At 39.9% G+C, this 15,323-nt stretch overlaps 1 protein-coding gene across 4 annotated transcripts in view; it reads right to left on the bottom strand.

Moving 5' to 3' along the window:
- Positions 1-10,829: 10,829 nt before the first annotated feature.
- LOC126418735 (lebercilin) overlaps positions 10,830-15,323 on the bottom strand; it is a 185,752-nt gene continuing 181,258 nt past the window's right edge. For all 4 annotated transcript variants that reach the window (XM_050085649.1, XM_050085652.1, XM_050085651.1 and 1 more), the window contains exon 9: positions 10,830-12,136. In XM_050085649.1, the coding sequence (XP_049941606.1) occupies positions 11,240-12,136 (897 nt within the window). In that variant the 3' untranslated portion in view covers positions 10,830-11,239. The remainder of the gene's footprint in view (positions 12,137-15,323) is intronic.

Here is a 15,323-nt window from a genome sequence, read left to right as displayed (position 1 = left end):
GAGGGGGGGGGGGGGGGGGGGGAGGGGGTTAAAAACCATAGAGGGAGGCCAAGAGATGAATACAGTAAGCAGATTCAGAAGGATGTAGGTTGCAGTAGTTATTCAAAGATGAAGAGGCTCACACTGGACAGAGTAGCATGGAGAGCTGCATCATTGACAACAACAACAACAACAACATCATGTGGAACTCCCAGATCAGATTTCAGGATGACACAAATGGGCTTTGTTGTAAGAGACAGTGTTGAATACAAAATCTCTACAGAAAAGAAAGACAAGGCTGAAAAACAGTTGCTCTTACAACAGAAAAAAGGGGGTGTTGCAAACACAATGCAGTGATATTTCTTCACATTTGCCAGAATTTAGTACAGGGATAAAGCTGAAGTACAATAGTTATCCACAAAGAATTGAATTTATGACACTTACCTTGTACTGTGTAGCATTACCTTTCATCCTTATGTCTGTGGATTTTCTTCGTGACATGCATCCCACAAGACAGTGTTTCCACGCATTCTGATTCATGACCTCTCAACTGGTGCTCGCAACTCATGGAAACTCGTCATACCTTTCCTCAAGGCATGTTTATCTCACTCAATGATAACTGATATCACATTATATTGGACACCATACAAGCACCTTCACTTTGATGGGTTGTTCCTCAAGCCAGCCTAAAAATTTGGGCGCAATAAAGGGGTGCACTATCTTGCTTACGGTAAAGGTTTCCTGTGGGGAGCTGCAGTAGTAATCCCACACAAGGAGACGCCACAGCAGCTTGTAGGCATATCAGTTTATGCTGTCACTACAGTGTGAGCTACCAGCACCGGCCCACTTCCAACGCCAAAAATGAAACAGCTGTTACCTGATGTTACTCATGTTGCATGTATTGGCATGTCCATTTCCTCTCACCTTGCTCCTCACCCCTCTGACAGTGAACATTTCATGGCTTGAGCAAAGTACACGAACTAATGGACATATATGACTGTACAGTAGGTTTAGATTTTGGTACTGTTTGCAGATGTATCAGGGGCCAGTTCCGTTTCCATGTAATCAGCCATCACCATCTGCTGGAATTTACATGTTGGCAGACATACCCCGCCAACAGCGTGCAGCAGGACTTGTCAGTATAGATAACATTCCTAACATGCTTTGAGTGTCTAATTGCAGTGATCCTGCTACCACACTAATCTCTGTGTCTTCTGACATGCTGTAAAGAAAGAGAGAGGTGCGACAGAGGCTCTACATTCTGAATGAGGTGGCATTGTATGTTATGAATGTATAAAAGTTTTTGCCTGGCATTTAACTGGAGAGAGATTTGCTGCTGTTCACAATTACTGTCCAGGGAAGTCAATGGCCACCCCTGCCATCAAGACGTTGCTAATGGCATTTATTTTGGTGGCAGCTTTCCTCATACTGAGGTACTCATGATACACTTCTGACCTGGTGATACTTGAAAGACGCAATGCATGCACAATTTTGGAGATGATGGGTCATAACATATAAGGTGCCAGTGATCTTCCCAAAATGAAATGCAATGATATTAAACGACAGGTTACATCACTGTCACAAAGCATGCTAAATTATTCCGGCAAAATCAAACACTGGAAACTCCAGGTAGGAATGTCAACAATGTAGGAAAAGAGAGATTGCAATTTACCATAAAGGAGACACGTTAAGTTGCAAACAGGCACAATGAAAAGACACATACATAAAGCTTTTGGCCACAGCCTTCATCAGCAAAAGAGAAACACACACCATTCATACACACAAGCAAGCACACACCTCATGCACACAACTGCCAACTCTAGCATCTCAGGCCAGAATGTTGGCCCGAGTGCTGGAGTTGGTGGTCAAGTGTGCTTGCTTGTGGGTATGAATGGTGTGTTTCTCTTTTCTTGATGAAGGCTGTGGCCAAAAGCTTTATGTAGGTGTCTTCTCATTGTGCCTGTCTGCAACTTAATGTGTATCCTTTATGGTAAGTTGCAATCTGTCTTTCCCTATATTGTTGATAAATTATTCCTTTCACCTATATGACAGGAGCAGTGTCTCTCCAACATAGCAGCAGTGCCCTAATATTTTCTGTCTCACAAGAATACATGGTTACTTGCTTCTTTCCCCCACCAAAAAAAAGGCTAAGTAATTTACGTACTGTCAGAATTCACAATTTTTCATTTTGATAAAGTGGAAGGTACAGCAGCTGAGCAGGTTTGTGAGTGCAGCACTAGCAAGGAGAGGTCCTCAGAGATGGGATCAATGTTTTGAAGCTATCTACATGGCTGTCTAGGTTAGGGTCCCAGAAGGCACATCCTGCAGCCATTCATCAAAGTGGGCCTGTTCGTGGGTAATCACCAAAAAATAATTTCACATGATACTCTAGACCCTTAAAAACAAGTCTATAATGCAGAACAGCAACATAGCGTAGTGGTTACATCATTGACATGCAACAGGTTGGGGGTTAGATTCCTGTTGGGTGTTTTGATATTTCTTATTTTTAAATCTTTATAAAAATGACTTCAATCATTATTTTTATTCAATTAATTGGTTTAAATTTACTTCTTTATTTCTAAATCTTTGTTGTGTCATTTTAATCATCATATTAACTTTTCATTTGCTCTCATTTTTTCTCTCCTATCAGTCTTCTTACATTTCAATAAAGATTTAAAAATAGAAAGTTCTGAGGCATTTGACAGGGTTTGAGTCCTCTACCTTCTGAACGTCAGGAATGTACTTTGCCCATTACACTATGTCGCCATTCTACATAAAAATGTTATTGATAAGACTCTTGAGCATTACGTGAAATTATTTTTTGTCAGTTACTTACAAATGAGGATTTATTTTTCCAATTCAGTTTATTTTAACCCATTTTAATTACAGTCTGCCATTTTTCTTACACTTTTATTATTTTCAGTGTTTAAATGGAAAGTATTAATATTATTGATGTGGCAGTAATGATTGTGTTCCAGATTTATAGCAAGCCAAAAACTTGTCTATTGCAAAACTGAGATGTTTATGGTGTTATACAGTTGGTCTACATGAATGAGGTACTGGCAATCTAGCTGCAATACAAATGGTCGGAGTAAGCTAACCATTCACCGTAGAATGGAAGTTTTCTCTCCTACTCTGTGTAGGCACTACATAGTTTATGATAACTCACACTGATGGCAATGGAGAGACTGGCAGAATGAAACAGACTGTTACAGAGGCAAATGATAGTGGATTTCATGAAATGAATGAATAACCAGAATGCATCTAGAGCATAGCAAAGTCACCTGAAGCATACGTGTAATAATCCACTGAGCAATCAAAGTGACCAATGTAAATCAGGCAGGGTTAAGAGAACTGGTCAAGACAACTGTTCAATGATGGGTTAATAAACGCTTCAGAGACTGAATAGCAGTTGTGATATTTGGACGGCGAGGGCAGAATTATGAATCTTTGTCAGTTTTAGGAACTGAACTACATGAGCATGACTCATGAGCCAACCTTGCAGCTTTACAGTCAGGCCCTCAGTTACCACCTGTTCACATATCCACAGTGGTAAGTTACGTATTTAGCTTTCCTGTGGTTTTTTAGCAGCAAATTTCTTAAATTTTGTGCATGTTTCTCTATTTAAGAGGTTTCATCTCACGTTTTTAACTGTAAGTATAAATACTGCTGTCTGCAGCACAGTTTTCATTTCTTCTGAACATCCAGCTACACAGCTCATTAAGACATCAGCATCCAAAGGTGATATGCCACGCGGATAACAAGTTCTTCATCTAGGTTTTACAGTTTACTTCATCAGTTAGTCTTGCTAGGTTGGGTATGATGTGTGCAGATGCAGGAGGGGCTGGCCGCAGTTTGCTAACAGTTGAATGCATTTTTGGCTATGATCAGCCAGCTTCAGGCTGCTGTCTCAGGGTGTAGCGGTGGCAGATAGTCTTGGGCATTGCATGGGACACCTCTATGGGCTCTACTGCTGAGTCATCTCCTAGTGCACCCGAAGCAGGGGAACTTTCCTCACAGCATGCTGAGTGGCACCTGGTAATGTGTTCATGTTGCTTGAGATGGAGGGCCAGTGTGGAGACTGGCCGTCTGGCCTCACCTACTTCAGCAGGATCCAAGCACGCTTGTATGGGCTGTGGGTTGCAAGTTACTGAGAGCCCCTAATGGCTTGGAAGAAAGCCAATGTTCACTTGGTTTGTCTGCCATTTGCAAGTTGTGCCTCACATTGGCATGAGTGACACCTGTCACACAGGTTCTAAAGCCAGCCTCAGTTCATACAGGTGGCTGGCATCATCCAATAGGTGCAAGCAGATCTCACAGTTTGCAGCACTGTTCCCAGAGCTGATTCGGGTCCTTTTGTTTGGAGCTGATTGGAGTGTCTCAGCCAAAGGCTTTGTCAACTCTGTGATGGTCTTGGCTGCAGATATCTGGACCTGCATTATCGGGTGGGAACTTGTAGGACTCACCTTGATAGGGCAGGAGTGCACTACACAAAGGAAGCATATACTCGGGTAGCACATGGGTGTTTTTCACACTAGGCTCCGTAGTTCGAGGAACTCGCCATCAGACATGCAGATAGTGAAATCAGACCATGCTCACATTAGACACTGCAGATGTCAAAATTTTATCAGTAAATTATTAAAACAGTTCATAACAAAGTTCCCAAATTTATCACTGTGACTTAGCTTTATGACAGTAGGAGCAACGAGCTAACCAGTGACGTCATAGTCATCACATGACTCAAATGGAGCATTTTAGGGGGCTTTGAAATCATCTGAATTCCATTTTAATTTTTATAAATGAATACTGAAATTCAAGAAGGAAAAACGCATGTTCTGTAACACTTCTAGAGTCATTCAAAGAATGTCTACAGTCAGCAGCATGTAAATATCCACATCTTGCAATGCTAGTTGGAGACTATTTTAACCTGCCAAATACAGACTGGAACATCCATGGATTCATTGCGGACGGGGTGGGGTGGAGGTTACAGACAGATAATCTATTGCAGAGTACTTGAACATGTTTTCTGAAAACTATCTTCAGAAGCTAGTCCAGCAACCCACACACCATGGAAACATCTCAGACATTGTACTTATAAACAAGCCAGACCTCATTGACTGCATCAGTATAGACACAGGGATTACCGATCATGATGTCATTACAGGAACTATGGATACAAATGTTAACACTGGAACCGCTAGAGCAATCAAAATGACTGCAACACGTTTTCAAAACGCTATTTTGACTGCAGCTTTTGTTGTATTGCAGTGAGCTTCAGTGACATTTCCAGGTTAAAGGTCAGAATCACCCGTGCTAAATATATGTATTTTTTGAAAAATGGTTACGGCGCTGTTAACAACTACACCTAGAACTGCAAGAGCAGTCATTTTGACCGCTGCATTGATTATTGTAATAAAATGTCTTACAACATGTCTTCCTTCCTCTGGTTGAGATCAAATCTGTTAACAGTAAGTCTCTAAACAGCAATAATACACACAGTAATGAAACTCTTTTAATTTACTTATGTCCATTGTCTGTCTCTGTGTCACCAGTCATATTGTCATTCGTTAGTTCTTAGCAATGTAGTAACCATGGCCTCAAAGATCTCCTTCGCTTACCGACACAGAATTCTTCACTCTTACATGTTATTCCAGATGATAAGTCTGATGCAGAATGTGACCTAGATGCAGAAGACCTAAGAGAAGATGTGGACAAAGATTATTGTCAACCAAACGATCACTCCGGAAGCAGTGACTCACATTATGTTGACAACGTTGTTCAACCAGGTTTGTAACAGCCTAATGAAATGCGTTATTTACATGTCAAAAATCAACTTTAATTTAAAATTCAGGATTTAGATGATGATGACTCTGAGCGGACACTTCTAATTTGAAGTTTTCTGTAGTTCAATTACAGCAGGAGAAAACGTATCACATAAAAGAAGATATCAGAAGGGACAGATCAACACATGCCTCTCAGGACCACGTAGTATGTAGCTGGGTACAGATGGTATCGCAGAGTGGACTGTAGCAGAGTTTCGAAAGATGACATCTGGCAGAATGGCGAGTCATAACATCGTGAGAGAAAATCCAAGACCTACACCATATTCAAAGTGGTATATTCCTGACATCAGTGTAGTGTGTGTATGGCGTCTGTTTATTAATGACTCAATACTGGAAGACATAAAACACTGTATGGAAACGCAGGCAAAACATTTTCTAGGAAATGAGTTGTGGAGTGTACATTTGGAGAAATTGGAGGCTTTTATTGCTTGATTGTATGTTTGTGGTGTCCTTGGAGCCAACAGTACTGAACCTGATGAACTGTGGTCTAAAAAGTGGGGCCCACCTATCTTCAGAGATTGTATTGTATTGTATGTTAACCGGGGACCTAGAAACAACGGATAGGTTCCGTCCCTGCCACAGCCGCAGTGGTCCACAACCCCATGATGACTACCCCAGTCCACTTCACTGGGTTTGGCCCCCCCCCCCCCAGGGAACGTCTCACACCAGACAAGTGTAACCCCTATGTTTGCGTGGTAGAGTAATGGTGATGTACGCATGTGGAGAACTTGTTTGCACAGCAATCGCCGACATAGTATAACTGAGGCGGAATAAGGGGAACCAGTCCGCATTTGCTGAGGCAGATGGAAAACCATCTAAAAACCATCCACAGATGGGTCAGTTCACCGGACCTCGACACAAATCCGCCAGGCGGATTCGTGCCGGGGACGAGGCGCTCCTTCCCGCCCAGAAGGCCATGCGTTAGACCACACGGCCAATTGATCTTCAGAGATACTATGGTGAGAAATTGCTTTCGAGGAATTCTAAGATTTTTGTGCTTCAACATTAGAAACACAAGATCAGATCGTTTGAAGACAGATAAATTCTCTTTAGTACCAAAAGTTTGGAACAAATTCATTGAAAATTGCCGTTTGAGCTATATTCCAGGTGAAATCTGACAGCTGATGAGCAGTTTTTTCCAAGCAAAACAAGGCGTTTGTTCTTACATTATATGCCAAACAAACCAGATAAATTTGGTACAAATTTTGGTTTCTTGTTGACATTGACTCAAAAGTTTCTGTGCAATCTGTTCCCTTACTTAGGAAAAGCCAACCACAGATCATGTGGCCAGACTCTTCCTGAAAGTGTAGTAATGAAGTAGATGGAGCCATTTCCAAAGAAAGGGCGAAACATGACTATGGACAAGTTTTTTACAACAGTGAAACTGGGCAAGAAGTTGAGAACTAATCATACTAGCATTGTTGGAACAATTAGACAATCAAGAAGAGAAATATCTAAAGCTGTGAAGGCAATGAAGGCTAATCTTTATCATTCAGATCTCTTCAAACATTCCTGTGGTACCCTTACTGTATATCAAGACAAACGAAACAAGCAAAACAAGAATGTGCTTTTGTATAGCACTTTGCATTCAAAAGTTGAACTTCAAACTGGTCCAGTGGAGGGGGAAAAAATAGATTTCTACAGCAATACAAAATATGGTGTTGATGTGGTGGATCAAATGGTGAGAAAATACACTGTTCTGAGTCGTTACTCGTAGATGGCCAGTTCATGTATTCTATAATATTCTTGACTTGGCAGCTATCAATTCCTGGATTGTTTTCAAGACAGTAACAGGGATGAAAATCGCTCATCAAAATTAAATTCTGAAGCTAGCATAGGAGCTTCGTTTTGGAGTATGTGGACTCGTAAAGTAACTTGGTGGAAACAGAAGCTGAATCTGGAAACTCTGTGGAAGGAAATAAAATGAGGAGACAATGTCAAATGAAGAAGTGTAGGAATAAGACAAGTTATATCTGCGAAAAGTGCAGACAGCGAGTGTGTGGCTCTCATTCAAACGGCGTAACTAAGGACGTGGTATGTAGTTCCTGCTATTAAAGATACGTAATTCACATCACTGAAGAAAAAGTCAGGCAGTGTTTTACAAATATGTTGTGGTACATGGATTTGGCAAACAGATTTCACGACTATAAGTGCACTATATAAAATATAACATTAATTAATTTTATACTAATGAGTAGACAATAAATACATCAGCTTCTTTACTAAAAGAATTTGAAACAAAAACTGTGTTTGTTAAGTGGATAAAACGTTTCTAAAAATTCATTCTTGCTTGTAATAAATGGAAAAAATATCAAGTTTGAAAAGAATTACATGATTCATCTAATTTTAGCTTTATAAACCAAAAATACACATTTGAAACAATGATAATGAGAAAGAAAAATAATAATTTTCATATAGTGGTCAAAATGACCGCATCGATGGTTCTAGGTATACAATGTGACCAAAAATAGCCGGACACCTGGCTGAAAATGACTTACAAGTTCATGATGCCCTCTCAACAGTGGGAAGCAAGAAGGTGCTTAAAACATCAATGTAGGCATGTGCTGTGATAGTGCCATGCAAAACAACAAAGGGTGCAAGCCCCCTCCATGAAAAACATGACCACACCATAACACCACCGCCTTCGAATTTTACGATTGGCACTACACATGCTGGCAGATGACGTTCACCGGGCATTCACCATACCCACACTCTGCCATCAAATTGCCACATTGTGTACCATGATTTGTCACTCCACACAATGTTTTTCCACTGTTCAATCATCTAATGTTTATGCTCCTTACACCAAGCGAGACATCATTTGGCATTTACCAGCATGATGTGTGGCTTGTGAGCAGCTGCTCTACTATGAAATCCAAGTTCTCTCACCTCACACCTAACTGTCGTAGTACTTGCAGTGGATCCTAATGCAATCTGGATTTCCTGTATGATGGTCTGGATAGATTCTGCTTATTACATATTACTGCCCTCTTCATGTGTCGGCAGTCTCTGTCAGTCAAAAGATGAGGTTGGCCAGTACGCTTTTGTGCTGTACGTGTCCCTTCATGTTTCCACTTCACTATCACATCAGAAAAAGTGAACCCAAGGGTGTTTAGGAGTTTAGGACTCTCGGCAAAAAGAGTTAACATGTGGTTACATAAGCGGCAGTTTCAAAAGTTTCTTTCCTAGATTTCTGGAAAAGTATGCACTTGTGGACACCATACCTGATGATGTGAGACGATTGCTTGTCATAACCTTTATGGGTGATTTTCTCAAAAATAGGAGGGTGTTGAGTCAAAATATCTTAAAAGTCCTTCATTTTAGGTTGTGCACAAGCGACCTGCTAAATCTGAGCCGAATCGGTTGGCCATATCTGAGGCCTTCCCCTTGTTAGACAAAATTTCTAGATGGGGATGACTAGGAAAAACTAGCCTGTAATCTTCAGATACATTATTTGCACAGTCCTGCTTGACACAGTCACAGCATTTAAATATCTGGAAGTAACATTAAAAATCAATATGAAATGGTACGAGCATGTGAGGATTGTGGTGGGGAAGGCAAATGGTTTATTGGGAGAATTTAGGAATGTGGGGTTCATCGACAAAGGAAACTGCACATAGGACACTAGTGCGACATATTTTTGAGTACTGCTCTAATTTTTGGGATAAGCACCAGATTAGATTAAAGGAAGACTTCAAAGCAATTCAGAGATGGGCTGCTACTGGTAGGTTTGAACAACACTCTGGTGTTACAGAGATGCTTGGAAACTGAAATGGGAATCACTGGAGGGAAAGCGAGGAACACTATAGAGAAAATTTTGAGAAACAGCATTTGAAGCTGACTGCAGAACAATTCTACTGGCGCCAACATAAATTTTGTGTAAGGACCGTGAAGATAAGATATGTGAAATTAAGGCTCATGTGGAGGCACACAGACAGTCATTTTTCCCTCACTCTATTTATGAGTGGAAAAGAAAAGAAATGACTAGTAGTGGTACAGAGTACCATCCACCACACACCATACAGTGGCTTGTGGAGTATATATGTAAGTGTACTTCTGCCAGTACCTCATGTCCTGTCTTCCAAACTCCAGAGAAGTTCTCTAGGGAATCTTGCGGGATTAACACTCTTAGAGTGTGGTATTGTTTCCAGAATGAGTCTTCACTCTGGATCGGAATATGTGCTGATATGAAACTTCCTGGCATATTAAAACTGTATGTCAGACTAAGACTTGAACTTGGGATCTTTGCCTTTCGTGGGCACGTGCTCAACCAACTGAGCTACCCAAGCACAACTCGTGACCTATCCTCACAGCTTTACCTCTGCCAGTAGCTCATCTTCTACCATCCATGAGTCATGGTTGAGCACTTGCCTGACAAAAAGCAAAGGTCCCAGATTCGAGTCCTTGTCTGGTATAGAGATTTAATCTGCCAGGAAGTTTAATATTGACACACCCTCCACTACAAAGTGAAAATTCGTTCTGGAATCATCTCCACTCTCCTTGAAATACTGACAACTCTGCAACTTTTGATTATGTATATAATGTGAAAATAATTACTGAACCTAAGTGTTGCCAAAAGACTGTCACAGGTCTATGCAGTCCTTCTGAAAAATATGGAAATCACACCGTTCAGTGTTCATGGTGAATCCAATTTATTGAAAATACCTATCCAGTCCTCAAAGTTAATATCTCCATTCCTGAGGGCTAACCTGAATCCACACTGCATTTCAAGCACAATACAATGAAGCCAATAAGTCAATAACCTCAGTGACATCATAGTGATACGCTTCTAGCACAAAAGAAAAATGGAGAGTCACAAAGCCTTTACCCAGTGGCAAGCAAGACACACCAGTTTGCATAACAACTATATAGTCGGCAGAATGGTGCCTTCTGAAAAAAGTAAGTAAGTTCAAAAGTATTTATTCAGCATGTTGTTGCAAATTTATCTATGTTATCAATTTTTATAATTTATTTTAATGAACTTTTATAAATTATTATTTCATGTGGTACTGTGTAAATATATTTATTGAATTCAAGGTTGTAATATGAAACACATGCCATATTTTAAAGCCCAACAGAAATATACTATACAGACACATCAACATTAGTATTATAAATTTTCTTGCATTAATATGTATTATCACAGTGTTTTCATGTGACTAGTTACACTGAAATGAATGATTTGTAATGTATCTTTCCAAGATCGTGCACATGTAACATAGTGGGTGGGAAGTGTGCACTTATATACTGAGATATTCATTCAACTTCTTCACTACCAACTGAATATTGCTTTAAAGAGGTTTGTTCTACCTGCATTGTTTTTTTGCATCAACAAAGTGTGGGTGTATTATAACTGGCTATTCATATCAAAATATACTCTATAAACAAAGTGATTTTATCAAAAATACATAAATACTTCAAGAACTTCCAAATAACTCTCTCATCAGATTTGTTTTATTTTTAGCCCTGTCAATATCAATTTCAGTATCTTCTACGCCAACGTCTGTATGGACATCTTTCCCTTTGTCTATAGCCTCCAAAGCAGCTAACAGCTCTCCTTTCCTGAATGTACTTTGCTTCTCTTCCTCTTTTATAGGTGCATGCTGTTTGATATTTATCTCAACATTCTCTTCTTTAATTACCGTATTTTTTGATACCCTTTTTGGTCTCTCAATTGAGTTGCAAGGCTGTTGAACAGTTTCGCTTTCACCACTACATGTAATTTCAGCCAAGGAAGGTGATCTTACAAAATTATTTTCTTCCACACTGTGCTCTTCAGAGCTGTTGCTATGTGAGTGAGAGTTAGATGAAGCGGAGGTGTCGTTGAAATGTGTGTGTGCTGTGTCGTTTATATTACCATTATTGTGTGATGTTTGTATTATATTATCAGAGCAATTTTTTAGAGAATTGTCTATTAGTTGTGATGTCACTGGACTGCTGCTGTAGCTCTTTGGAGTGTGTAAACTCGACACAAATTTCAATGGCTTTTCAGAAGCATTATCTGAAAATTCCTTGCTTTGATCTGAATTGTGCTGCTCAAGTGGAGAAGACACTCTACTAAGTTCATCAGTAGTGACAGTGTGCTCTTCTCGCTCTCCTACATCATCAAATAGCTCTCCACCAGACGAAACTATTGTCTGTTGTGAATCTGAGTCTGGGTCCTCCAGGATGGTTTGGTGGTCTTGATGACGCCTTCCATATTTTTGTTGCTTCAAACTATAACATGGTGTAGCTGCATTCAACTTCTTTGTTCCTGTGATCTGTAGCTGGTCCAGTTTTTCATCAGAAGATTGGGGTGTTACTTGATCTTGAACCTGCACATAAGACCAGTTTATTTATGGATACTGGGAAAGGAAATTCTTTGTTTTCAATTAACATATAGCCCTACTTAAAAACTAGAAATCATTAAGCTATACTCCACAATTTATTCTGTGCATAGGGATTGGGTTACAGAAATACCTCACGAATGGGGTGGGATTGGGATAGGGATGTATTGGGAATTGTTTGGGCACTAAACAGCATTGTCATCAGCACCCTTGTCCAAGATTTTAGTACTGTCGTATGAATAGTCTTTTCTTTTTAACACAAAAAGCAAAGACCATACAAGTACAACCACAGATGTAAAAAAAATCACAAACATTAGGAGAAGGTAGGGGGAGCTTCTCATTAACTCATGTTAACAATCAAATTAAAAAGACTGCCTGTTGGCAAATAAGCAAATTATAATTGAAATCAGGTATAATGTAATTTAATTGTTGTTTGCTGAGGGTTTCATTAAAGAGGTATGCTTGCGTGCTTATCAGCCCTAAGCTATGACTGGCCGATTAGTCCGGTTTCCTGGCCAGTAAGTTCGAGTTTATGACTAATATGTTCCCTCAAGTTACACACAGTATTGTTTAGGAGGGGATGAGCAAATTGGAAGTCAACTGAAGGAAGCAGAGGGGATAATCATTGACCAGAGCGTATTTGGACAGCAGTATACAGACAACCATCCCTTTGGGCAATACTGGAAAAATTTGTTGCAAATTTTCTTTGAATGTAAGGCTGTTCCTGCAGACCATAGTGCTGGCGAAGCAAGCCCGCCAGCTCACCTAAAATAGCTGCCAATAAGAAACACAGAATGGTGTCATGGGAGAACAGCTCGCTTTGTCTGCCACCTCTGACCTGGATACATATTCCTTCTCCCTACTCCACTGTAACATTATCATAATGGTTCCTCCAGTTTGCCATCTGGCTACATTCCTTGAGAGAAGCTACACAGCAGGAGTGGTGCATTTCCTATGATTATCTGTGTTACTATCATAGGAGGTGGTGGGGAAAAAACATGGCAATCATTTGAAAAAAGGCCAGCTGGCGAACACTGACACAATGAGTTCAAGTATATTTTCATACTTTGACATTTACAGAGGTTAATGAATTTTTCTTGACAAAATGCTTCATCTGAGAATACTATTCTATTTGTGACTGGAAAACGAATTATTTCTAGATAAGTTGGAACTTAGTTCATATATGTGGCTGTTTTTTGAAAGAGCAGAGTGTAGTAACACGGTTCACGTTTTACGTCGCACTTCAGAGTAGACCGGGAACTGTCTCATAGGCATGCCCGATGTGAACTGACTGGGCACGGCCTGTGCTGCCTGAGTTGTTGTTGTTCCGCTGGCAGAGGTCACGGCCGAATTCTCGCGTGCCCTCTGGTGGATGGGACTCTATTTGCGGCAACTACCGTCCGTGACGCGCTGTGTCGATGTGCGCCTCCCGCGATCTTTCTGGTGGCTACTGCACAGAGGATCTAAAACAAGTAAGGTGTATAGTGTATGTGTGTGTGTGTGTGTGTGTGTGTGTGTGTGTGTGAGTGAGATTTTGTTACATATAGGTTTTATACTGATGGTCTTGTGGTGGATCAACTGAGAACCAACTAGAATGTTATGCTTCCCATGAGAATAAAATGCTTTGCTGAGATAGGAGATGCTCAATTAATAGTGACATGCCCCTTCAAGGATTTGAATAAGAGTATACAGGAACTGAATGTGCAGATCAAGCATATTGGGATATGTACTGAAGTTCATTTAATTTATGTGACTTGTAAAATATTTATGGAATCAAATTTTTTTAATCTGTAAATGTGTTTTTCAGTGTACAATCATTTTTACTATTGAAAAATTGGCCGGTGCTGTACTGAGTTTAAGGAGAATGTCAAGAAATGCATAAAGATCAGTAGAACTCATTGGAAACTATGTTTAAGAAACCAAACAACAGCACAATTCGATTTGGAGAAATGAATTCATACTGTCATCTTAGTGGTTACTAAAGTCACAAAAACGTGCCAGTGTTTTTTATGAGCTTATTCTGACTATTCACAAAGGAAAAATACTCCTCAATTTTGTAGCATAAAATATATTTAAAATGAAAAGAGATTGGTATTCGAGGAAGTGATGTTGCCTTGACACTAAAGAGACTGGATGTTCAACATTGCTATTTAACGAGAGAAAGCTGGAGCCTCTAAAATGGCATTGACCCTCCACTTCCAGAAAAATCATTCAGCAGCCAGTGCTTCCACAAAACATATTGAGCATTATTCATCAGAGGAATGAGTATATCCAGAAGGCATCCCCACAAAAATAATGGATAATGATGAATACATTCATAATTCAGCTGATAAAGCAAAGCTATGTGGAGTATTATAAAATAAAAAAGTAACAAACCCCTTAAAAGTAGCCAACACATTTAACAACTTTTTTGCAGGTGTTGCTGATAATACAATAAAATCAAACTTAAATAAGAATACCCAAGCCAGTGAATCCATACTATTATATAAAGACAAGTTGTTGTTACCAAAATTCTCTAAAAACAGTTGACCAATTTACTTCACATTTTTGCACGATGCTCTAATGAACAATCAGATGGACACAGGCTATAATTTGTTTTAATATATATGTGCAATATAGGGTGACATAGCAGTCTGTTAACATTTGAAAATGCACTAATTCACAGACTAATGTAGGCAGAGAAGTAAAAATTGACACATGCACAAAATGATATGGGGTTTTATTGAAACCAAAAATTGTTGCAAAAACTGGCCAAGATGGCACTGGAAAGCAGTACGTCAGTGATGCTGCATGATATCTACAGATAAAATGACCTGTAGTGAGAGAGGGCATCAGATCATCCCTAGCCTGGCTGATAAACACCTGCTGGAAAGTATGTCTTTTAGGAAGGATGATGCTTCACCTCATACTGCTTCATGTGTGAAAGAGTTCTTGCGCACATCGTTTAGTGAAGATCGCCTACTAAGCCACCATGTCCGTCAGGTTTGGCCTCCCTCGTCCCCAGACCTCAATCTGTATGATTGTTGGTTGTGGGGTTACCTGAAGTTGCAAAAGTTACCACGATCATCTGACCTCATTAAGTATGCTAAAAGACATCTGACAGAAATTTCTCATCATGCCAATTGATATGATTTACATTGCTTTTCACAACATTGTCTCTCGACTACAGGCATTG

The sequence above is a fragment of the Schistocerca serialis genome, chromosome 9, assembly GCF_023864345.2.
Source record: "Schistocerca serialis cubense isolate TAMUIC-IGC-003099 chromosome 9, iqSchSeri2.2, whole genome shotgun sequence".
NCBI classification, from domain to species: Eukaryota; Metazoa; Arthropoda; class Insecta; order Orthoptera; family Acrididae; genus Schistocerca; species Schistocerca serialis.
Note: the sequence above shows the minus strand (reverse complement) of the source record. Positions and strands in the feature narration are given on the sequence as shown.